At 41.4% G+C, this 24,728-nt stretch overlaps 1 protein-coding gene across 2 annotated transcripts; it reads right to left on the bottom strand.

The window, feature by feature from the left end:
* Positions 1–6,139: 6,139 nt before the first annotated feature.
* On the bottom strand, positions 6,140–18,828 carry STEEP1 (STING1 ER exit protein 1). 2 transcript variants are annotated; one of them, XM_005887212.2, is made up of 7 exons: positions 18,638–18,828; positions 17,023–17,140; positions 11,584–11,625; positions 9,758–9,896; positions 9,150–9,239; positions 8,455–8,547; positions 6,152–6,892 (listed from the first exon to the last, which is right to left on the bottom strand). In XM_005887212.2, the coding sequence occupies exons 1-7, from the start codon at positions 18,759–18,761 to the stop codon at positions 6,830–6,832; spliced, it is 669 nt and encodes a 222-aa protein (XP_005887274.1). In that variant the 5' UTR covers positions 18,762–18,828; the 3' UTR covers positions 6,152–6,829. The 2 variants fall into 2 exon arrangements, with proteins under 2 accessions (XP_005887275.1, XP_005887274.1); XM_005887213.3 differs by lacking the exon at positions 11,584–11,625 and having other exon boundaries at positions 6,140–6,892.
* Between the last annotated feature and the right edge of the window lie 5,900 nt (positions 18,829–24,728).

The following is a 24,728-nucleotide window of genomic DNA, read 5'->3' as shown; positions in this document are numbered from 1 at the left end:
TAGTCACATTGGCCTTCTTTCTGTTCCTTCAACATGCTAAGCTTCTCTCTCTACGCTGCTGCTGCTGCTAAGTCGCTTCAGTCGTGTCCAACTCTGTGTGACCCCATAGATGGCAGCCCACTAGGCTTCCCCGTCCCTGGGATTCTCCAGGCAAGAACACTGGAGTGGGTTGCCATTTCCTTCTCCAATGCAGGAAAGTGAAAAGTGAAAGTGAAGTCGCTCAGTTGTGTCCGACTCTTAGCGACCCCATGGACTGCAGCCCACCAGGCTCCTCCGCCCATGGGATTTTCCAGACAAGAATAATGGAGTGGGGTGCCATCACCTTCTCCGTCTCTCTCCATAGGGCCTTTATATTTTCCATTGCCATCATCTGGAATGCTTTCTCCCTGGTCCTTACCTGGCTGACTTTGTATTCTCATCTTTCAGGTCTTATATGGCTCAAACGGCCTCTCCTTAGAGTCCATCCTGACCACTGTCACTCTCTATCACATCATGCTATTTTAACTGATAATTTTCTCTTTTTTAAATATATATGTATTGCTTATTTCATTCCAAGCAGAGTCGCTGGAGAAGGAAACAGCAACCCACTCCAGTATTCTTGCCTGGAGAATTCCATGGACAACGGAGCCTGGTGGGCTACAGTCCACGGGGTGACAAAGAGTCAGACCTGACTGAGTGACTAATAACAACAAAGCAGAGTCTCAGGGCAATTTTAAAAGATACGTTTCTCATGAGTTGACCAGCTCGTGAACTCCTTCTCTATTTTTTATTTAGTTTTGGCTGTGCTGGGTCTTCACTGCTGCATGCAGGCTTTCTCTAGTTGCAGCGAGTGGGGACTACTCTCTAGCTGCAGTGTGTGGGCTTCTCATCGCAGTGACTTCTCTTGTTGGGGAGCACAGGCTCTAGGACATATGGGCTCAGTAGTTGTGGCTCCCAGGCTCTAAAGCACAGGCTCAATAGTTGTGGCACACAGGCTTAGTTGCTCCATGGCACGTGGAATCTTCCAGACTAGGGACTGAACCCGTGTCTTCCTGCATTGGCAGGCAGATTTTTTTACCACTGAGCCACCAGGGAAGCCCCTGAGAATTTTCTTGTTCACTTGTTGGTCACCCCTGCCCCCAGAATGTGAACTGCTTTGTTCTCCACTATATCCCCAGCTTCTAGTGCAGTATCTATCAAATAATAAATACTTAATATATATATTAGTTGATTGAATAAAAGGTGGATGAGCCTTGAGCAGGAAGAGGGCCACCTCTTCCTCTGAGACTAAAGAGAGAAAAGGATGGGAGCAGATGCAACCAAGTGTGCCCCTATGTTCTTGGTGCTTTGGGGAGGAAAATCATCTGCAGAGAGAGAAGCTGCATAGGCAGAGAAGTTTGGGAAAAGTGGTGGAGGCTCTAAATTGTCCCTGAGGGGAACAGGAGAGTGGCTGACCCAAAACATATAGTAGGATTAACCAGCTATGGTGAGAACCCATCTGATATGGGAAACATAAATTTACAATGTCAAACTCCACTAATTTATAAGATGTGAACATTCATCTATTTGGGTAAAAGATCAGAGAAAGCAGGTTGTAAGATTGACTCTAAATTGGGAGCTTGCAGGGTAGATGTTACAATATTCAAAGAAGGTAAGATGTATCTATTTTTTCAGCTAAGCATGGCTGCTATAATAGAAATCAAGTTCAAAGCTTTAGCCAAAATGTTTGATAATTAGGACTCATTGGCAGTGGCTTAAAATATTTGGGCAGAAGATTGTTACCCTACAGATTTTTGTAATTTTTTTTTGAAAAAATAAAGAACTATAGGTCTCGCCTGTGCACACCTATAATGAAATGTTACTGCCCACTTCCCAGGCCTGTTGCCATTCCAGACTGGTTGACCCAGAGACCTCTGAACCGAGTTGAAGCATCCCCCTTGACCTTGCCACAAGTATGTAATATGAAGTTTTTGTATGGCTTTCCCCAAAAGCAATGATCAGAGTTACTGTCAACTAGAAAAGGGCAATACTCAGGCACTGGTTCTGGGGACTCAGAACACCACCATAAGACAAGTCACACTGAGGACTCAGGGCCTGGGGTCAGGAGATAAATGGAAATTATGGCCTGAGTTTATGTAAGAATAAGCCTAGTGAGCTTGGAAATATATACTGAGATGATTTCCCTTGTTTGAAAGGAGGTAAGGTTTACAATTGAAGGCAAAAGGAGAAGAGGGCAGCAGAGGATGAGATGGTTGGATGGTATCACCAACTCAATGGACATGAACTTGAGCAAACTCTGGGAGATAGTGAGGGACAGGGAGGCCTGGCGTGCTGCAGTCCATGGGGTCGCAAAGAGTCAGACACGACTTAGTGACTGAACAACAAGAACAAGGTTTACAATAGCATCAGAAGAAATGAAGGTATACATTTGAACCAAATATTGGCAGTATCTATACATGAAAAACTATAAAACACTGACAAAAGAAATCAAAGATCTAAATAAATGGAGAGATAGACCATGTTCATGGGTTGGAAGATGCAATATTATTAAGAAGTCAATTCTCCCCAAGTTGGATCTTTTTTTTTTTTTAATCATATTTATTTATTTAGCTGCATAAGGTCTTAGTTAGAGACCTCCCTGGTGGCTCAGACGGTAAACCGTCTGCTTACGATGTGGGAGACCTGGGTTCGATCCCTGGGTTGGGAAGATCCTCTGGAGAAGGCAATGGCACCCCACTCCAGTACTCTTGCCTGGAAAATCCCATGGATGGAAGAGCCTGGTAGGCTGCAGTCCATGGGGTCGCAAAGAGTCTGACACGACTGAGTGACTTCACCTTACCTTACCTTACCTTAAGGTCTTAGTTGTAGCTCGTGGGATCTTCATTGCATCATGCACAATCTTTCATTGCGGCGCATGGGCTCTCTAGTTGTGGAGCACAGGCCCAGCAGTTGCAGCTCGCAGGCTTACTTTCTCCATGGCATGTGCGATCTTAGTTCCCTAACCAGGGACCAAATCTGCGTTCCCTGCACTGCAAGACACAGTCTTAACCACTGGACCACCAGGGAAGTCCTCCAACCTGATCCTTAGATTTTACACAGTTCCGATCAAAACCCCAGCAAGAATTCTGGACATATCATACCTAGAGTAAGTAAAACAATTCTAAAAAAGAACAAAGAAGCATCATACTACCCAATTTCAAGATATATATAAAGCTGTAATACTCAAATCAAAATAGTGTGGTATTGATGCAAGAATAGACAGACAATAGACAGAAGACAAAGTCCAAAAATATAGTCAACTGATATTTTTTTTTTTTTCTGGCTGTGCTGTGCCATACGGCTTGCATGATCTTAGTTCCCCAACCAGGAATCAAACCCAGGCCCATGGCAGTGAAAGCTCTGAGTTCTAACCATTGGACCACCAAGGAATTCCTGGATTTTTGACAAAGGCACAAAGGGTACTGAAAGGTGAAAGGAAGGTCTTTTCAACAAATGGTGCTGGAATAACTGGACATGTTTATGAACGAAAAAAACCCTAACACAGGCCTCACACATTATACAACAAGTAATTCAAAATGGGTCATAGATCTAAATGTAAATGTAAACCTTTTAGAATATAGACAAAAATCTGCATGATCCCGGGTCATGCAGAAAGGCACTACACTATTAAGAGAAAGAAAAGGACTGGGAAATATTGCAAATCACATACCTGATCAAAGATTTCTATCCAGACTATATAAAGAGCTCTTAAAACTCAACAATGCAAAAACAAACCCAGCTTAAGAATAAGTAAAAGATCTGAGCATATGCTTCACCAAAGAAGATACATAGATGGAAAATTAGCAAGTAAAAATATGCTCACAATGAAAAAAAATCAAATAATCCAATTTAATAACTGGGCAAAGGACTCAAATAGACATTTCTCCAAATATACAAATGGCCAAAAAACACATGAAAAATTGCTCAACATCATTAATCACTGAAGAAATGCAAGTCAAAACCATGATATATCATTGCTGTTAGGATGGCTGCTATCAAAAAAAAAGGCAATTTCCTGACTGTCCAGTGGTTAGAACTCCATGCTTTCACCTCCAAGGGCCCAGGTTCAATCCCTGGCAGGGAACTAAGATCCTACAAGCTGAGAGAAACAGACAAAAAAAAAAAAAAAAAAAGAAAATAAGTGTTGGTGAGGATGTGGAGAAATTGGAGCCCTGTATATTATTGATGGGAATGAACAATGGTACAGTCACTGCAGGAAATAGTATGGAGGATTCTCAAAAAATTAAACAGGATTACCATATGATCCAAGGACCAAGTGTCTTTTAATTTCATGGCTGCAGTCACCATCCACAGTGATTCTGGAGCCCAAGAAAATAAAGTCTGTCACTGTTTCCATTGTGACTACAGTCATGAAATTAAGACTCTTATTCCTTGGAAGAAAAGCTATGACCAACATAAGACAGCACATTAAAAAGCAGAGACATTACTTTGCTGACAAAGGTCTGTACAGTCAAAGCTATGGTTTTTCCAATAGTCATGTACAGATGTGACAGTTGGATGATAAAAAGGCTGAGTGCCAAAGAACTGATGCTTTCAAACTACGGTATTAGAGAAGACTCTTGAGAGTCCCTTGGACTGCAAGGAGATCAAACCAGTCCATCCTAAAGGAAATCAACCCTGAATATTCATTGGAAGGACTGATGTTGAAGCTGAAGCTCCAATACTTTGGCCACCTGATGCGAAGAGCTGACTCATTGGAAAAGACCCTGACACTGGGAAAGATTGAAGGCAGGGGGAGAAAGGGACAACAGAGGACGAGATGGTTGCATGGCATCACCAACTTAGTGGACATGAGTTTGAGCAAGCTCTGGGAGTTGATGATAAACAGGAAAGCCTGGCGTGCTGCAGTCCATGGGGTCACAAAGAGTCGGACATGACTGAGCAACTGAACAACAACGACCATATGTCCCAGCAATCCCACTTCTGGGTATATAATCAAGCGAACTGAAAGCAGGGTCTTGAAGAGATATTTGTAGCCAGTGTTTTTACAGCAGCACTAGTCATAACAGCCAAGAGGGGGAAGCGATGTGAATGGCCATTGATGAATGAATGTGTAAACAAAATACGGTCTATGCATAATTCTATCATATTGTACAATATGGATGAAACTTGAGGACATTATTCAATGCAAAATATAAGCCAGTCACAAAAAGACAACTACTGGGATGATTCCACTCATATGAGGTTTCTAAAGTAGTAAAATCCATAGAGATAGAAAGTAGAATGGAGGTTCGAGGAACTAGGGAGAGGGGAAAGGGAGAGTTATTGTTTAACGGGTATACACATAGATTTATAAGATGAAAAAGTTCCAGAGATCTGTTGCACAACACTGTGCATTTCAAAATGGTTAAGACAGTAAATTTTATGTTACATGTTTTTTACCACAATAAAAAAAAGAAAAATATGTTCACCATCATCTGTCATTAGGGAAATGCAAATTACAAGTAGGAGATACCACTGAAAAACTGTCATAGATCAGAGGAGACTGAAGAGACGTGAAAGCTAAATGCAGTGTGAGATCCTGGTCACACAGCCCAATCCCAGGCTTTCCCAGGACTCCCACCCCTCTTTTCTCCCAGTTCTTGCTAGCTCACATCTACCCTCACTCTAAACTACTTCTCCTTCCAAATTCGGAAATCAGGAGGGAAATAGCAAAGAAAAATGCCTACTATTTCCCATCGGCTTCTCACTACATGCCTTATGCTAAGTACAAGCCATGTGAGTAATATAAGGAGGTCATGAGTTTGGGTAAACTCTTGGAGTTGGTGATGGACAGGGAGGCCTGGTGTGCTGTAATTCATGGGGTCACAAAGAATCAGACACGACCGAGTGACTGAACTGAACTGAAAATACTCTTCTTGCCTCAACACCTTGCAATACAGATGAACAGATAAAAACATGATGCAAACACTACATACTGGTGTCACTGAAGCAGCGTGACATTAAATATTTATGTATACAATGCTCCTTCACAAACAGCAAATGTGAAATAAAAGAGTCAACAGATAACTTTTATTTATCTCAGTTATCATTTCTTACTCTATCACGTCTCCCTCCCACATGTCCACACAAGGAAGCAACATTCTCAGCTACTTGACAGGATGGTAGCTCCCTTGGGTTGCATACCCAGATCCCATTTTCATTCAGATCAGAGGTATCTTGCCCCCTTACTGAAATCTGACTTTTCCCTCTGTCAGTACAATGTCTGATGAGGGTTGGTTTGCCTGTAGTTTTAATATTTGAGGTAAAGGGAACTTAATGCAGATTCTGGCTTGTTATGGATTTTCTCAGACAGTGGAGAGATTCAAACCCTAGCCAATACCTGCCAGTCTAAGAACAGAGACAGAGCCACGTAAAAGGATCTGGCCTGCTGTAACTTTAAATACACCTCATGCAGCTTTTTTCTATGACACATCACAATTTTTTTTTCAAAAATCTTTAAACATTTTATTAACTTTGAAGAAGGAATAAGAACAGCTCCTTTAGAAACTAGAGAAACACAAGCATTGATCTATTCATAGAGCTTCTTCTACACAGATGAAGAAGTTTACATCAAATGAACAAAAAATAGAACAGAAGACATAAATACAGAAAGACAGAAAAATCTGTCTCTAGAAATCAGGTCAGATGGACTCAAAGACCTCACTGAATGTAGGATAATCACTGGGAAGCCACGTAAAGCTTTCTGCTGGAGCATAAAGGTAGCATAAGTCCATGGAGTCAAGAAAACACTCTTCTTCATCCTGATCTTAAATGCTTCCTCCAGCCTGGGTCCACAGAAACGTCCTGATTATTTGAACTGGTTGTCAATCAAGGTTCCCTTCATTTTTGCTTTCTTGGCTTCCAGTTCAGCCTGGAAAGGAAAAAAGTTTATGTCCGGATACATGACATGAAATTCTGACTTTCCTGCCTTATTCTAACTTCCCCAACACTATCCCCTCATGCTCATTTAGTATACAAACTAGAACCATGTATCTAAAATCATGATGGACTTCTCTGGAGGTCCAGTGGCTAAAACTCCACACTCCCAATGCAGAGGGCCTGGGTTCCATCCCTGATTGGGGAAAAAACTAGATCCCACATGCCACAGCTAAGACCCAGTGCAGCCAAATAAATGAGTATTTTTTTTAAATAAAAAAAAAATGTGATGAATAGCAACTGTTTTCCAATCTTTCTGATGTTATGATACACATAGACGATGATAACATCTGTATGGTAAAATGGGGTAAACACACAGGGCTGTGGTCAAAGGCAATCAGTGTAAGCATTACACAGCTCCAGGATCCCTGAAGAGCTGGGGGAATCAGTATTATGACATACCAGTATCCTGTTCTTAGCAAAACAGGAGGAATAACCCTGTTCCATAACAGTGCTACTTAAAAGTTACAAAGTCCATAAACTGTTTATTATCAGTCTACAAAGATACAAACAATAATTGGCAGTAAGCATTTAGAAACTTTTGTAGCAATTTGACTTCCCAAGTGGCGCTAGTGGTAAAGAATCTACCTGCCAATGCAGGAGACACGGGTTTGATCCCTGGGTCATGAAGATCCCCTGCAGGAGGGCATGACAACCTACTCCAGGATTGTTGCCTGGAGAATCCCATAGATAGAGGAGCCTGGCAGGCTAAGGTCCATAGGGTCGCAGAGAGTCAGACATGACTGAAGCGACTTAGCATGTACACCCGCACAGCAATTGGACAGAGTAATAAAATAATTTCATAAAAAGAACTAAGGCAAATTTCTTTTTATGACATTTTATAAATTAAAAACCTGCTCTTGACAAATTTTTTAAAAGGAAGATGCACTGGCCCTTCACTTCAGAAAATCTCTAAGCATGGCTCTCTCTAGATCACTATGGCAAGGTCAAGCGGCTCTCAAGACCCACTACCTGTGTCACCAAAAATATCCTCTACAGAGACATCAATGCCAGGATGTCTTATTTTAAAAAAAACATCAGACGTATATTATCATCAGGAAAACAGAAATGTAGGCTCCATCACACAAAGACGGGCGTGCTCAACAAAGAGCCCAGACAGTGGTGGTGGGAGCAGTGCTTTAAGCAGCAGTGAAAAGTCCCAATCCTGGCCCCCAAGTGTAGCCTCACTGTACACCTCCCATCCTGGGGGAGTGCCCGTGCACCCTGATCTTGGACTCCTGACCTTGGGCCACAAGTAGCAGATTAAATGATCACTCTGGTTGGGGCTGGCTAACCAGAACTATTATTGGGGGTTGGGATCCTGCTCACTATCACAGAGCAGGGTATGTACGGATAGCCACATGCAGGGTTAGACACCTGGCAGCCAGCTACACCATATCCCTGAAAGACTTCCTAAAGGGTTCCCCCGCCCACCTGAGGGTCTTTCAGATGGAGGAACTGAACAGTTCAGGTCAGTGCCTGCCCCCTGCCACTCACCAGCTCCTGCAGGCGCCTCTTGCTCATGCCTTTGCGCTCCAGCTGCTTTTCAATCACCTTGGCATTCTGTGCATACGAGTCAGCAACTTCTCTCTGAGGGAAGAATGGAGCATCCTCAGGCCAGCAGTCTCACCCAAGAGGAGTAACAGAGACCTCAGGAGAAGTTTATACTCCTCGGGTTACAAAATCACTACCGAAGTGGCCGAATTCGGCTCCCTTTCCACTCTTCAGCTTTTCAGTAATCTCGGGGAGTCAGGTTTCAACTGAAACCATGTTTAAATAACAGATAACATTTCTGTGTAAACATCATTATACTGAAGTACCATAAAGGGAATTGCTTCTCCTGCTAAGGACAGATGCCCATACTGTCTGATCTGGACTGAAAGGGACCGGAAATCCCTGAGCCCAGTAGTTTTTCAACTGAAGAGGGATGCGCCCCCTAAGGCCTCTCAAAAAACAGTATGAAGAAAATGACTGATTTAGTCCAACTCCCTGTGCCTCATCCTACAGATGTCCCTGAAGCAGATTTCCCTGAAATCCAGGGAAACAGTAACTAGCTGCTGTCACAGTGTTCCTTAGTAGCTAGAGCGAGATCTACAAGGGAAGTTTCTAACTGTTCTGCTATTCAATGATCTAGTTTGAGAGTCCCCCTTCATCCCCTCCCATCCAACTCCCTTGAGGGCAAAAGCACTTACAGCCTCAATCTCTTCTTCTTCTTCATCAATAGTAGACACAGTCACAGAGCTGAACTTGCCCATGTCTTTAGTCCGCTTGGTCATCATCACCTGGAGGTGCAGGAAGAGGAACCAGTCTAGTTCACCTCTCTGAGCCATGTGTGCTCGAGTGTGTATGAGTGTGAGTGTGCAAGTGCCCAAGCCTGGGTGTTGGGGGAAGGAGAGGGATTGTTGGGGAAATATCCACCTCTTTGGGACAGGCTGGCCTATCTAAAAATGCCCGTCTTTTAATCTGCCCTATCATTTCCTAATATTTGACATCAAGGGTTTTCAAAATATATTTAAAGATTAACTTTCTGCATTCCATCTCTAATTGCTCACATTGGAAAAAGAAGAAATTTCAAAGGAAGTACATGTGAATAAAAGCCATACAATTTCCAACTTTACTCATAAAGCAGACTGTAGGAAAGAAAAAAGAACACACGGTAGGTGTTAAAATTTTCTAACATCTGCTTATACAAAAATGGCATCCTCTTAATAAACAGAGCATACTCATGCACCATAATCTACAGTTTTAGGACTGCATCTGTAGCTCCATTAACCCATCTGTCTCCTTCAGTGATAATTACCTTCTTAGGAGGCTCTTGTTTCTGAGTGTATATGTTCGTTTTCCCAAAACCCTGGCCAAACTTGACCACTGCTCCATCCACAATGAAGGTCACAGGAGCATTCTTGGGCTGGGACTGGTAGAAGAGCGGCAGCCCACACCTACAAATAGCAGAGTGAATCTCAGGCAGGCCTCAGGATCCAAACCCCCAAAACACTGCTTCGTAAAGTGGGCTCAGACTCTGCAACTACATGTGTTTGTGGCATCAACTAATGATCAGCTCTTCCCGATATTCCCCCAAAAACTACTTGATAAGAATCACAGAGGGCACTTGTTACAACTGCCAATCAGATTCCAAGGTCCCGCCCCCAGGGGATCCTGACTGAGCTACTCTGGGGGCTGAGGCCCGCAAATGTCTTTTAGCATCCCATGCAGTTCTGATCATTAGAAACACTAGTGGCAAACACTGGCTCTTGCTGCTGATTGCTTTCCAGTCAAAACTGCTGCCATTCTTCCCAGAAGTCTGGGGAACTAGTGTGGGTTCTGTCTTGTTCTGTTTTAGCAGGGTCAAAAAGCAGCACAAAGGCTCCACTGTGGCTGGTCCACCAACTAAATTCTGAGCAATCAGAACTAAGTTCACAGCATATTTTCTGTGCTTGGTCACTTCTACTATACTTTTTCAGCTAAATGAAGTAGACCCACACCCATAAGATATGATTAAATTCATCCAACAAATCTAATGTGGCTGTAAACTAAAACGTCCTCTTAGCCAGTTCCCTGCTTTAATTCTCCTAGTCTGAGTCTTCTGAGAGCCAAGTTCAGTTCAGTTCAGTCACTGAGTCGTGTCCGACTCTTTGCAACCCCATGAACCACAGCACACCAGGCCTCCCTGTCCATCACCAACTCCCGGAGTTCACCCAAACCCATGTCCATTGAGTCGGTGATCCAAGAGTGAACTGTAATTACATCAACGAGATTAAACTTGTTAAAGTTTAATATTCTCACTGCTGACAACCTAAAGCTGGAAATCATATGTATCTTTAAATAATACTCTCTAAAGTTCTTGGGTCTGTGGTCCTGTAATAGACTTTATAGACAGGTTTGGATTACACTACACAATGTTAGACTGAGCAACTCCACTCCAAGAGAAAATACATGTTCCCACAAGATTTATACTGGAATGTTCATAGCAGCTTTATTTGTAATAGCCAAAGCCATTAACAACTCAAATGACCTTCAATGGGTCAATGGTTAAATGAACTGTGGTGCGATGGAATACTACTCAGTGATAAAGAGGAACAAATTACCGTTACACATAACTTGGATGAACCTCCAAAGGATCATGCTACATGAAAGAAACCAGATGAAAGAGATACACATTGTATGTAGCAGAACACACACTGCAGAGTTTATGTCACATTTTAGAATAGGTAAAACCACAGCAGCAGAAGGTAGGCCAGTGCTAGCCAGGGGAAGGGGGACTGACTGCAAAGGAGCCCTGGAAATGTACTATGTCACAGGAGGGGTGATGTTATGTGGCTGTATGCTTTTGTCAATACTCATCAAACTGTCCACTTAAGAAGGCAAATTTTATTATATATAAGTTACACCTCAATTAAAAAATAATACTATGTTTCAAAACCCATTTTTTGTAGCCAGTTGGTCAGAGATGTAATTTGGCCAACTGCAGCTCTTCAAGAAGCCTACCTGCATAACTGAAGTCTGAAGGCAGGTTACAATTAAAAGGATAAAGATATAACAGAGAATTGTCCCCAAATGATGCTTTTCCTAACACATCATTACCTCCACTTTCTTATGCTCGCGGAAACCCACACTGTTAATACTTACTTTGCACATTTTTTCCTGTACTGTCGTTCAATGCCTTCAGGTCTGCACAGAAAATGGAAGTTAAAAAAGATACGAACAAATCTCATAATCTACCAACCTCACTTGCCATTTCCTCAAATGTTAAAATGGCTTTTCAAAAGCTTTCCTTTCCTAGATCAGCTGTTGATTTACACATGTATTTATTTTAAAGCACTTCTTCCATCCACAGGCACCCTCCTGACAGACGAGGCAGTGTGGTAGTAGTTACAGTCACAGAAGCAGTTGGGTTCACAGTAACAATAACACCAACAATAACAACAGTGGTAATCACTTGTATAGCTTTTATTATGTACCAGGAGCTGTTCTAAAGTGTACGTGTATTAAACTCTTTAATCCTTACAACCACCCTATGAGGTAGGTCACGTTATCATTCCCATTCTACAGATGAGGGTGAAGAAGCACAAAGCAGTTACACAGTGTGTCCAAGGTCACAGAGCTAGGAAGTAGAATAGGTTGAACTCAAGCCCTAGGTTGAACTAAGGTGGTCAAGATCAACAGCCCACACAACACTGCCTTAGGTAATCAACTGGGGCTAAAGACTCTTCCATTCATGCGGTTGCTTCATAGAAACCTGGGACTCGTCTTCTCTTTCCCTCGTCTCCCACAATCTACTTCATCCACAAATCCTGTGGGTTTTAGCTCCAAAAAAGGTCTTGAACTTACTTTTCTCCACCCTCCTGCCACCATCTCAGCCCAGACCACTAGTATCTCTTCCCCAGATTATTGTCCCAGCTACCCCCGTCTCCTCCCTTCCCCATCCTGTTTCAACTTTTTAAATTAGCAGTATGTGCAGATGGTATAGAAAAGAGTATAAAGTGAAAGGTAAATATCCTCTCCACTCATCTTCCACGCGCCCGGTTCCCTCCCCCAGCCCCAGAGGCAAATACTGTTACTGGCAAATACTGTTCCTCCCTTCCTCCCAGAGTTGATAACACAGCAAAGTTTTCTCTTCCTTTTTAGACAAATGTAGCCCACCTGTTCACTTACAGTGAAACAGCCTCTCTGTTCACTTAAAAATGTATCTTGGTTAAAAAAATATGTGATCCTTCCCAATCAGTTGAAAAAGAATTGCCTCATTGTTTATAAGGACTCCATTCTATCTATTTGTATGAATGAACCAAAATGTCTTACCTGATGGGTAAATCCTCCGAGTGTATCCACTTCGGATTCTGATAGATAACAGCCAAATTACTCTGCACAGAAGCTGAACCACTGTATACCCCACCACCAACGTGAGACTTCCCGTTTCCCTACAGTCTTACCAACACAGTATGTTATTAAAATATATGACGACCAATCTGGCATGTGAAATATGAGATCTCAAAATTTGCATTTCTTTTTTTTTTAAAGAGTGAAGTTAGGCATCTTTTCATATATTTAATAGACATTTGTATTTTCTTTTTTTTTGATGAACAGTCTATTTTTGACCTACTGAGTTGTCATTTTATTCTATTTTATTCTTATTGTTTTGTGTTGTGTTTTGACGGAGCTGTGCAGCACGTGGGATTTTATTTCCCCACCAGGGATCAAACCTGCGCCCCCTACAGTGGAACCGTGGAGTCTTAACCACTGGACCACCAGGGAAGTCCATCTCTTTATTTTATATTAAGGAAACTTGCAAATGTTAAGGGTTCTTGCAAATATTTCTTCTCCAGCTGGACATCTGTCTTTGACTTTTCCCCCCACGTGGAAATTTTAGACTTTTGTGTGATCAAATCAATCGTGTATATGATACTTAGTTAGGACTTCACCACTCTAAGTTCATAAAAAGAAAAATTCTGAGCACTTATTCTAGAACCTGCTTCCATTACTATCTCATTCTTAATCATTCTCCAAAGAGAGTCAAGAGTGGCTTCCCAGGACAGCTAGAATAAAACACAAACTCCTCACCGTGGCCTTCTAGGCACTGGCTGGGCAGAGAATCCGGCCCGGCCGCATCTCCTACTTTCCTCCCCGCTCACTGTGACCTCTCCACACCAGCCTTCCTCTGTTCTTGGAATAAACAAGTGCTTTCCCATGTCTGATCTTTCACACTCACTCTTCTCTCTGCCTGGAATGCACTTCTCACCTGTTGCATTCTCATCTTTTTTGGTGTCAGTTCAAATACCACCTAGTTATAACAGCCTTCCCTGAACACCTTTTTGAAGAGGTTCTCATGTGATCCTGAATGAGCCCTTTGTTTCATTCGTATGACTTTCCATAATCATAATTACTTTAGTTTTTTGTCGTCCCACTAGACTGTAAGATCCATGAGATCAGAGATCAGCAGAGACCATGCCTGTCTGTCTCACACTCTATTCCCAGAGCTGAGCACAGTACTGCAATAAATACTGACTAATTGAATTCTTAAAAGAATTTAAGTTTAGTGAGGAAAATTATAACCACAGAGGTAAGTTCTTAGATGGAGGAAAGTGAACAGGCTGACAGGAACACAGAGGTGGCAGCACCAAATCTGTCTGAGGCAGTTATGGAAGGCTTCGTGAGGTGATGTCAGCAGTCCTGATAGAAAAATGGGATTTCAAGCAGAGGGGCAACTCTGTGCAAAAGGTAAAACAGCAGAGCATATTCAGAGAATTACAAATAGTCTAATGTTCTCGGGACCTAAAAAAATCAAGGGAGTACTACTGATCCGGTAAGACATAAAAAAAAGATTTTAAGATCATACTATGAATAACTCTACACCAACAAACCAGATAATCTAGATGAAAAGGACAAATTCCAGGAATGATAGAATGACACAAACTACCAAAATTCACTGGAAAAAGAAAATCTGACTAGACTATGACAAGTATAAGGAGATTGATTTAGTGATCAAAAAACTTTGCACAAAGAAAAGCCCAGGACCAGTGGCTTCACTGGGGAATTCCTCCAAAAGTTCAAAGAAGAATTAATACCAATGCTTCACAAACGTTTCAGAAGAGGAAGAAACACTTCCCAATTCATCCTGTGAGGCCAGTATTACCTGAACGTCAGACAAAACTATCACAAGAACAACAAAAACAACAAACTAGAGATCAACGTTGCTTAAAATTATACAGACAAAAATCCTCAAAAAAAAAAAAAAAAAAAAAAAAAACCGAATCAAGCAGCATATAAAGGATTGTACCACATGGCCAAGCAGAATTTATCCCAGGAATGCAAGATTGGTGCAACATACAAAAAAATCAATCAATGTGATACACTATAATAACAGAATAAAAGAGAAAAAACACATGATCATCTTAGATGCAAAAAAAGCATTTGACAAAATTCAAAGCCCCTTCAATATGTTAGAAAGAGAAGGCAACCTCCTCCTCCTTATAAAAGGCATCTATGAAAAATTCCTATCTACTAAGCCACATAAATGAACATCATATTCACTGGTAAACAACAAACCTTTCCTCTAAGATCAGTTGACAATTCCAGTTACAACAGCATCAAAAAGAATACAATACTTAGGAGTAAAGTGAACAAAAAAAGTGCACAACCTGTGCACTGAAAACTACAAAACATCACTGAAAGAAATTAAAGAGCTAAGTAAATGGAATGAAGTTCCATGTTCACGGACTGAACACTTAATGTTGGTAAAATGGGAATGCTTTCCAATGAATCTACAACTTCAACATAATCCCTAGCAAAATCCCAGTTGGCTCTTTTTTGGCAGAAATTGACAAGCTGATCCTAAAATTCACATGGAATCGTAAAGAATCCAGAATAGCCCAAAAACAGTCTTGAAGAAGAACAAAGTTGGTAGACTCACACTTAATTTCAAAACTTAATACCAAGACACCATAATCAAGACAGGGTGGCAGTGGATGTGGAGAGTGACAGGTCACAGGGCACATGTTAGGCAGACCGCCATATTTTCAGGAACCAGGGCCCCCACATTCAGCTGGCTAAAGAGCAAGGGTACGATCACACTGAAATGTTGCCCTGGCTAGGAAGGGAGCATGCTCAAGTGGGCCCTTGGAAAGACTGTTCATGATTAGAGCAAGAACTATGTCAACCAAGGGGGAAGTCTACCATGCCTTGTTGGTAAACTCTGAGAACTCTGGCCCAAGAGAGGCACTTGGCCAGAGACCACTGGCCTGGGCAATACCGGGCACTAAGGCTGGACCCAAAGCTGGCTCACTCCCAGGATCAGGCTGATTGGATTCCAGAGTTGCCACTGCAGTCTGGGGCCACCCAGTTTTCTGGCCTAGAGGTGAGGGCATCTGCCTTATAGTGCCACAGGAGCCTGTGGCTTAGTTGTGTTGTTAGATTACTGTCTGCATTAACTAATATAATACATGTAATAAATATTTCAATAATCCTAAAGACAGTCAGTTAATCATTTTCAAAATCAGAAACCCAAATAAAGGTTAACCGAGAGAGAAAAAGCACAAGAGAATGAATTTGCTTTAGACAGAGCATGTTATTTACAATCTTCCCCAGTGTTACCTGGGGGGCCTTCTTTTGTGAATTTCATATGTTTTATAATCTGCACCCTCCATTTGTATATTGTATATAACCGGTTTTCTCTTCAACTGCATAAATCTAGCCTGATTTGGCACTGAATGTTGCCTAGCAATAGTTTCTAACTCTCTTCATCAGTGTGGGCTGGTAACAGTTCGGTTTCTTAAATACACATAGCTAGATGTCAGCTGGTAGCTTTTTCTGGTTCAACACTAGAATATAAGCTCTGTAAGGGCAGGGTTCTTTGCTTGTTTACTGGATGTAGTGTATTGCCTATAGATAAAATCCAAACTTGTCTACTTTAGCATTTTATTCTGCCCCTACTCCAGGCTCCATGAACCCCTTCTGGTAAAGTAACCTGGGCTCTAGCCACAAGGGACTATTTAAATTTCCCAAGCACACCATATTTGATGCTTTTAATGCTTCCATAGTCCTTCCACTGGGAATGTTCCTCATCTACTTGGTGAAATCCTAGTTCAAGGCCAAACACAAACGCCACCACCTTTTGGTGTCTTTCCTGACCACCAGGCAGGCAAGATGACCTGCTTCTGTCTGTTTTCCCAGAGCCTTCTGTTCACACGAGTATTTTATCATATAACAATAGGTAGTCCATTCCCTTGTTGAGCTATGAGCTCTTTAATGGTAAGGACGGTGCCTTACTCATCTTTGCAGATCCAGTCCTTAACACAGTGTGCCCTGGTCTGCTCCAAGAGATTACAAGTTGAATAAACTCATTTTACTTGAAAAAACCCCAAATTACAGCTATCAAATGACAATAGAATCACATTTCACCATAGCACAATAAAAACATGTATTCTGTATTAATAGAAGTTGAGAACCACCACAAATGTCAAAGTATTGGGCCCCAAATACATGACCTGTTCGATACTAGATGGGGTATTTATACTTCTCAGAACTAGACCCCAACACAAGCAGAAAATCCTAGACAGAACATCAACGTCTTACCTCCGAAGATATATAGTCTCCTCGTCTTCGGTGTTACAAAACTTGTGGGCGTGTTTGGCACCATCAATCACACGGGACCGGTCCCGGGGCCTCATGGGCAACTTCTCTAACTGACAGTCTAAAGGAATGAAGAAAGATTTGGTCACAAGAGTCACTGAAAAATTCCCTGAGGCAATCAGAACTTTTCAGGGGAGGCCCTTTGCACTGTAATTTTTACTACAATTATCACATTTATTGAAGGCTATTATTAAATTTTCCAACAAAAAATGACTTGGTGTCAGAAGACCTGGATTTTAGCTCCTGCTGTGATACTGGTGATCTTCGGCAAACCCCTTCCTCTTTGGGAGTCTTTCCCCTTATTTGATTATATTACCTCAAAAGTCCTTCCCAGCACTGCCTTTCAAGTTTTCTATGGGTCTTTCTGTTCCTGGAATATATGCTTAGGAAAGGAGGGGCTTGGACTAGAGTGGTAGAAATGGAGGTGGTAAGTAGTAGTCAGATTCTGGATAGCTTTTCAAGGAAGCACCTGAAGAATGTACTGATGGGCTGAACGCAGAAGTCAAGAAAGATTCTGAGATACTGGGTGAATAGTGGTACCACTGATGTGATAGGGAAGTCTGAGAGGAACAGTGGAGATCAGAAAGTAGGGGATCAGGAAGTTAATTTTGAACACGGTCTCTTTTTAAAAATTTTATTTAAGTATAGTTGATTTACAGTGTTGTGAGAACATGGTCTCTTTTGAGAGGCCTATTAAACATCCAAGTGGAGATGCTGAATAGGCTGAAGTTTAAGAGGTGCAGGTTAAAGAGGAACATTTGAGAGTCATCAGCATACAGATGGTATTTAAAGCTTGGGAATGGTTGAGATCACCTAAGGAGTGAGTACAGATTGACAACAGGTAAGAGGAATGAGCCACAGGGCCGTGCAATGCCTCAAAGTCTGAGACAGAAAAGAGGAGCCAGACACTGAGAAGTGTGAAAATCGAGGTAGGAGGAAAATCAGTAGAGTGCAGAGTCTTGGATGCAAATGAAAATGTTTCAAGAAAGACGGACTGATCATCTCTGTAAAATGCTACTGAGAGGGGGATTTAAATGGGCATTGATAACTGAGCACTGAAACAGGTAACACGTTCGTTAGTACTTTGACAAATAACGTTTATATGGTTAAGTGAAAAAGTGAGGGCAAGAAGGAATGGGAAATGATGCAGAGACAGCCCACAGACGCAATTCTTTTTAGAAATTTTGCTACAAAAAACGCAAAGAAATGAGGTTATAGCTCGAGGAAAACGTAGGCTCAATGGGGAGGAGTTCTTTTCACTTGATAAAAGCTATTACAAAATCCTTGTACCGGGCAGAAAGGTCACAAAGTTTCTAGAGGCAGAGAGGGAGAATAGGGAGTATATTTTTTCTAAAGGAGGAATTTCCTTTTGAAGGCGGTCTGCATACAGAATTACAAGATGAAGCACAATACAGAAAAGCTCCCTGGAGTGAGGCGGCGATGGGTACGGAGGATTTTAATGGAGGGGAAAATCTTCAAAGAGACGCGGCTCTCAGATCACAGCCAGGGGAAATCCGCCCTCGAGAACCCGAAGTTGCACTCCTTGCAGACTACTCACCCAGCACCAGGACCATCTGGCCGCACAAACAGTAGTAGACGTGAAGGGGCTTCTCGCCGTCGTCATATTCCTCCCGGTCCCGGGTGTCAGAGCAGACGACGGACCGGGACACTACTTTAGGCATACTTCAAAGCGGCAGCCAGGAAACGCTAAGCCAAAATTAAGGGTCGCGCAAAAGTGACGTCACACACGCGTCACAGCTCTCTCCAACGGAAAAGTTGGTCACGTGTCAATGGTAGTCACGTGAACTTCCGGGCCTTACCATTAGTCTAAGATCCACGGGGGGGTTCCAGGTGTCTGCCAGAACCTCCTTTGCCTTGACCTAAGTTCTGGGGGGGAGCTTCCCTGGTGGCTCACTTGGGACACTCTTAATCATTTAAATTATTAATTTATATTACTATATACATTATATATGTATATACATATATGTAACTAGAAATAAAAAAGGGCTATTTACACATTATATGCATAATACATATTTTAAATGTGCCTCTAAATGTGATTTGATTGGCCATCTAAAGGAGCTCAGTTCTGGGTGTTCATTGGAGGGATTGATGTTGAAGCTGAGACTCCAATACTTTGGCCACCTGATGCAGAGAGCTGACTCATTTGAAAAGACCCTGATGCTGGGAAAGACTGAGGGCAGGAGGAGAAGGGGACGACAGAGGATGAGATGGTTGGATGGCATCACCGACTCAATGGACATGGGTTTGGGTGGACTCTGGCAGTTGGTGCTGGACAGGGAGGCCTGGCGTGCTGCGGTTCATGGGGTTGCAAAGATTTGGACACGACTGAGCAACTGAACTGAACTGACTGATTCAGGATGAGTACCTAATGAAGTCGAGGAATCTTAGAACTTGAGATCTAGTTCACATAACATATAATTCACCCTTTCAAAGTGTATAAATCAGTGGGTTTTAGTATATTCACGAAGTTTTGCAACTATCACCACTACCTAATATTTTCATCATTCCCCAAAAGAAATCCCTTAGCCGGCACTCTTTCCACCTCTTTCCCAGCCCCTGGCAACCACTAATCTAGCTTTCTGTCTCTCTGGATTTGCCTCTTCTGGAAATTTCTAATGAATGAAATCATACAATATGTGGCTGTTGGTATCAGGTTTCTTTCAGTTTTGTTTCCGAAGTTCATCCATGTTGTACCATGAATCAATCAGTTAAAATAATGAATCACTAAAAAGGAACCTCATTCCTTTTTATGACTGGATAATATTCTGTTGTATGGATATAGCACATTGTGTATATTCATTCATCAGTTGGTGGACAATTGGGTTATTTCCACTTTTGTAATATAATGAGTACAGCAGTGCTACTATGAACAGTGGTGAACAGGTTTTTGTAAGAACATATGTTATACTATTATGTTTTGTGAGGGCATATGTTCTCTCAGATGTTTACTGAAGAGTGGAATTGCTGGGTCATATGATAACCTTATGTTTAACTTTTTGAGGAACTCCTAAGAATGTTACCCAAAGCAGGTTTATTATTTTACATTTACCACCAGCAGTGTATGTGGGGTTCTGATTTCGTCATGTCCTCACCAATAATAATCTTTTTTTTATTATTATAGCCATCCTAGTGAGTGTGTGGTGGTATCTCATTGCCATTTTGATTTGCCTTTCTCTGATGGCTAATGATACTGAGCACCTTTGCATATACTTTTTTTTAACATTTAAATATCTTATTGGGAGAAATGCCTACTCCAATCCTTGCCCATTTTTAATTAGGCTATTTGTTACTGTATTGTTGAATCATGAGACTTCATTATATATTTTTGGATACTCTATGCTAATCAGGTGATTTGCAAATAGAGACACCTGAATGATCCCGTTTGCCACAGGTTTAGGGAACATCTTCCCACCCTTCTTTCCTCAACCCAGAAACTCCCCCAGAATGCTCTTTGTGGAGGACCAGAACCTGGGGCCACCCAGAATAAGGACATTTAGACAGCTTACATTGGATCATTTCAAATGATGACACCAAAATAGTGGATTTTTAACAGAGAACTTACTGAAGAAAGCAGGAGCTGGTGACCAGAAAATTAACAGAGTAGATGGAAGAAGAGTAGTGTTCTAGATACACAAGATGTAAACCAATGGAAATTTAAAGCCATCTGCTAGCCTTCAAATGAACCTGAGTTAAAGCATAAAAGAAGTATCAAGTCTTTAAGACTCACAGCATTTTCTCCTTAGGTCTTAGTGCAATGTCATCCCTATAAATCTATGTTATTTAGTATTTCTTTATCTTCTACTGTGTGCAGGCAATGCGCTTATTAATACATACTGTTTGCATAGTGATCAGTTATAAATAGTCTCCCTCCCTCATGTGGCTTAGTCTAGTTCAGGGATGGGCAAAGGGCTAGAGAATAAATATTTTAGGCTTTGAAAGCCAACAGGCAAAATCAAGAACATTATGTAGTATTTATATCACTAGAGAAGACAAATTTTCACAAATGTTTTATCAATGGAATTCAAAATATAATAATTGAGTATAATTTTTCATAATACAGATCTGCTAGTGAGAGGAATGACATTCTTTTATGAAGAGGATAATATTTCACTTAATTAGCATTCAAAGTGAGTGTTTCCTATTATCAAAATCAGTTACACTTTTTTTTGTTTTTTGCCACACCTCGCAGCATGTGGGATCTCAGCTTCCAACCAGGGATGGAACTCATGCCCCCTGCAATGCAAGTGCAGAGTCCTAACTACTGGACCACTGGGGAATTCCCTTTTATTTTTTTAATACATTTTTAAAGGTTTATAAATTGTTTCAATTTGTCAAGATTGCTAAGAATCTCATTTTTAATCTGTAATAAAAACTTACAACTTGATTTTTTCAAAAGAATCGACAAATTGCAAGCAACTGTTAATAAAGCTCTTAATAAAAAATCAGCTACAGATATTTATCTGTTAATGCTTATCTGTAGTAATGAGATTTTATGTATTTCATCTTTGAGAAAAATCTTAACACAGATAAGTACTGCCACATACTAATATCAGTCCACAAGCATCTGAGTTTTAATCGAGCATATTCATCTCTTGGGGCTTCCCTGGTGGCTCAGCGGTAAAGAATCCACCTGAAATGCAAAAGATGCAGGTTCGATCTCTGGATTGAGAAGATCCCCTGGAGAAGGAAATGTCAGCCCATTCCAGTATTCTTGCCTGGGAAATCCCATGGACAGAGGAGCTTGCTGGGCTACAGTCCATGGGGTTGCAAAAGAGTCGGATGCAACTTAGCTACTAAATAACAATTCGTCTCTTAGATAGCACTTACAGAATTCTATCAGATACTTCTCTTGACATTTGCATTTTAGCATGTTGTTACACTGTAGAATGATCGCTTCCGATTGATATTTAAGTGGGAGTTCCTCAATCCCACAGTTAAACTGCTTTTGAAATACAGAAATTTCCTTTGCACTCACATCAGGGTCCATAAAACACCATGGATTTTATGCTCAGAAAATATATCCACAGCAAATTCGTGTGGGAATGCAAATCTAGTCTGTTTTAACTTTTAACAGCACAGGAAGTGATTAAGTAACTAGACATTACTTGTGGTTCAAAAAGTGTCAGTTGTCATTGAAATGATTTCACTGCAGCATAAATGTCACATGTAAGAAGCATTTTTGCTTTGTAATTTTAGGTTAAATTTATTAAGTAACATTATTAAGTCTCCAGCAAAAGCTAATTCCATTCAGTATTCAATAATAGTGGTTGAGGGTGGTTCTTCTGGCTCAGAAAAATTTCCCAATTCCAGCCATGAGCTATAAAAATACAAAAACAAACAGATGAAACAACAACGACAAAAAACCCCTTACAATCACTAAGCTGTTGAACTGCTGTTGGTGGGTCAAGTTAGAATATTCAGCCTCTATATCTGACAAAAATTCCTGAAACTGACAATGTTTAGTCCATGAGAGTGAATGAAGTTCACTGTTGACACGAATGGTTGAGTAACACAAGATAGACTAAAATATTTTCCTGTGAAGTACCTATTGTTCAGTAAGATAACAAATGACTATAGGATTTAAACAACTTCCATTTTTGCAAGTTTTGTACATTTGCCCAACTTAGCCTTTTTCTCCTTCATACATAGTCGAAATGCATCTTAGCAGATTCTACTTCAGGTTGTATTGAACTAGTGCTTTCTTGACTTTTTTGAAAATATTCTCATCTGCAGTCATCTACAGGCTATCTGTATTCTTGGGCTTCCCTGTGGCTCAGCTGGTGAACAATCTGCCTGCAATACTGGAGTCCTGGGTTCAGTCCCCAGATTGGGAAGATTCCCTGGAGAAGGGAAAGGCTACCCACTCCAGTATTCTGGCCTAGAGACTTCCATGGACTATATGGTCCATGGGGTCGCAAAGAGTCGGACACAACGAGCGACCTTTACAGGCTATCCATACAGGCCAATTCTTCCATCATTTTAAACTCAGCATTGACCCTCTGAGTACACAACAACAACTGAGGAGTATTAAGATCTGTCACCTTATCAAGAGCCAAGGGAAAACACTTGAAACCATTTGCCCTGTTTTTTAAAACTTACTATTGGTGTTACTTCTAATGTCCTCAACTTCTGAGCCACTGTTCTTGGTGAAAGCTGAAAAAGTTTATTTTCCCTCGACACATTTCTCTGGCTTTTGCAATCAAACACAATTTAATTAACTCACCACCAGTAAGTAGATGGTTTTCTTTGCTTGGCTAACAATCCAACCACTCAGAAACTTACTTTGGCAGCAACCTCATTTTCATTTTTCATTTTTGTGAAGAATTCTTCTATGATAAGATATTCTATTTTAAACTTTCTAATTTGCCTAACCATTGCTTTCCTGTGAACTGGGAACATTGTGATGAGTACTTAGTTTGGTAATGTCGAGGTATATTGTATTCTTTTAGCCATGCTATAGCATCACTGTGTAATCAACACAGTGTTTTGACATCTAAATTGATGGCCAAGTCATCTACACTCCACCATGCCTTGAAAGCACAACATTTAAAATCCACTTTCTTATTTTCTTGTTTTTACATGCTAGGCATGCAGTTGTAATTTTTTTAAAATGCCAAAACATGGTGAAAGAAGTGGTTCCCAAAACACTGTTGCATTACAACCATGTCACTGTGATTTGTAGTGGACTGACCAACAGTGGGAAGTGGTGAGGGCACCACACACGCTTTCTGTCACAGCTCCTCAACTCTTTCATTGCAGCACAAAAGCAACCATAGTGAAACTTTATTTACGGACATTGAAATTTGAACTTCATATCATCTTTATGTGTCATGAAATATGATTAAATACTATCCTCTGTCCATGGGATTTTTCAGGCATTGCTAACGATGCATGCTCAGTTGCTCAGTCATGTCTGACTTTTTGTGACCCTATGGACTTTAGCCCACCAGGCTCCTCTGTCTATGGGATTTTTCAGGCAAGAATACTGGAGTGGGCTGCCATTTCCTCCCATAGGGGATCTTCCCAACTCAGGGATTGAACCTGTGTCTCCTGTATTGCAGGCAGATTCTTTACCCCTGAGCCATCAGGGAAGCCCACATCACTGACAAACTTGTCTTTAAATTGAAAAAGACTTCTAGTTTCTTGACCCCTGTTATTGGGAGGGAAGAGGGGATACTTGCCTGTGAAGAAGGTATTTCTTCAAGATATCAAGGTGGGAAGGAGGGTGGAAGGAAGGCTTGGCCGTCTCTGCTATAGTTAGTACATTCCAGTCCTATAACCGTCTGTGCTAGAGAACGATCTTCTGTGTGCTGCTTGCTATGACAACCCTGCTTCTGATGTGGAATGTGGGGGCACAGTGTTCCTGCAGTGCAATTCCACTATGTAGTCAGGCAATGCTCTCTCCACACCCTGGTGCCCTGGGGCTCCCAAAGAGCTACTCCTTAGCTATACAGCAAAGGAGTTTCAGAAAACAGACAAGCCCACAACACACTCACACGCATCTCTAGCCTTCAATGAGTTTCAGACATTTATCAGATCAGATCAGATCAGTCGCTCAGTCGTGTCCGACTCTTTGCGACCCCATGAATCGCAGCACACGGGGCAAGAGGAGAAGGGGACGACAG

The sequence above is a fragment of the Bos mutus genome, chromosome X, assembly GCF_027580195.1.
Source record: "Bos mutus isolate GX-2022 chromosome X, NWIPB_WYAK_1.1, whole genome shotgun sequence".
NCBI classification, from domain to species: Eukaryota; Metazoa; Chordata; class Mammalia; order Artiodactyla; family Bovidae; genus Bos; species Bos mutus.
This window is presented reverse-complemented; position numbering and strand designations above follow the sequence as displayed.

Excerpts from the sequence above, each read along its gene's own strand:
- STEEP1 (XM_005887212.2), bottom strand. The coding sequence starts at position 18,761 with ATGCCTAAAGTAGTGTCCCGGTCCGTCGTCTGCTCTGACACCCGGGAC. Across the intron at positions 9,897-11,583 it reads TACAGGAAAAAATGTGCAAA|GTGTGGGCTGCCGCTCTTCT; the intron begins GTAAGTATTAAC and ends TGCTATTTGTAG. Across the intron at positions 9,240-9,757 it reads AACAAGAGCCTCCTAAGAAG|GTGATGATGACCAAGCGGAC; the intron begins GTAATTATCACT and ends CTGCACCTCCAG.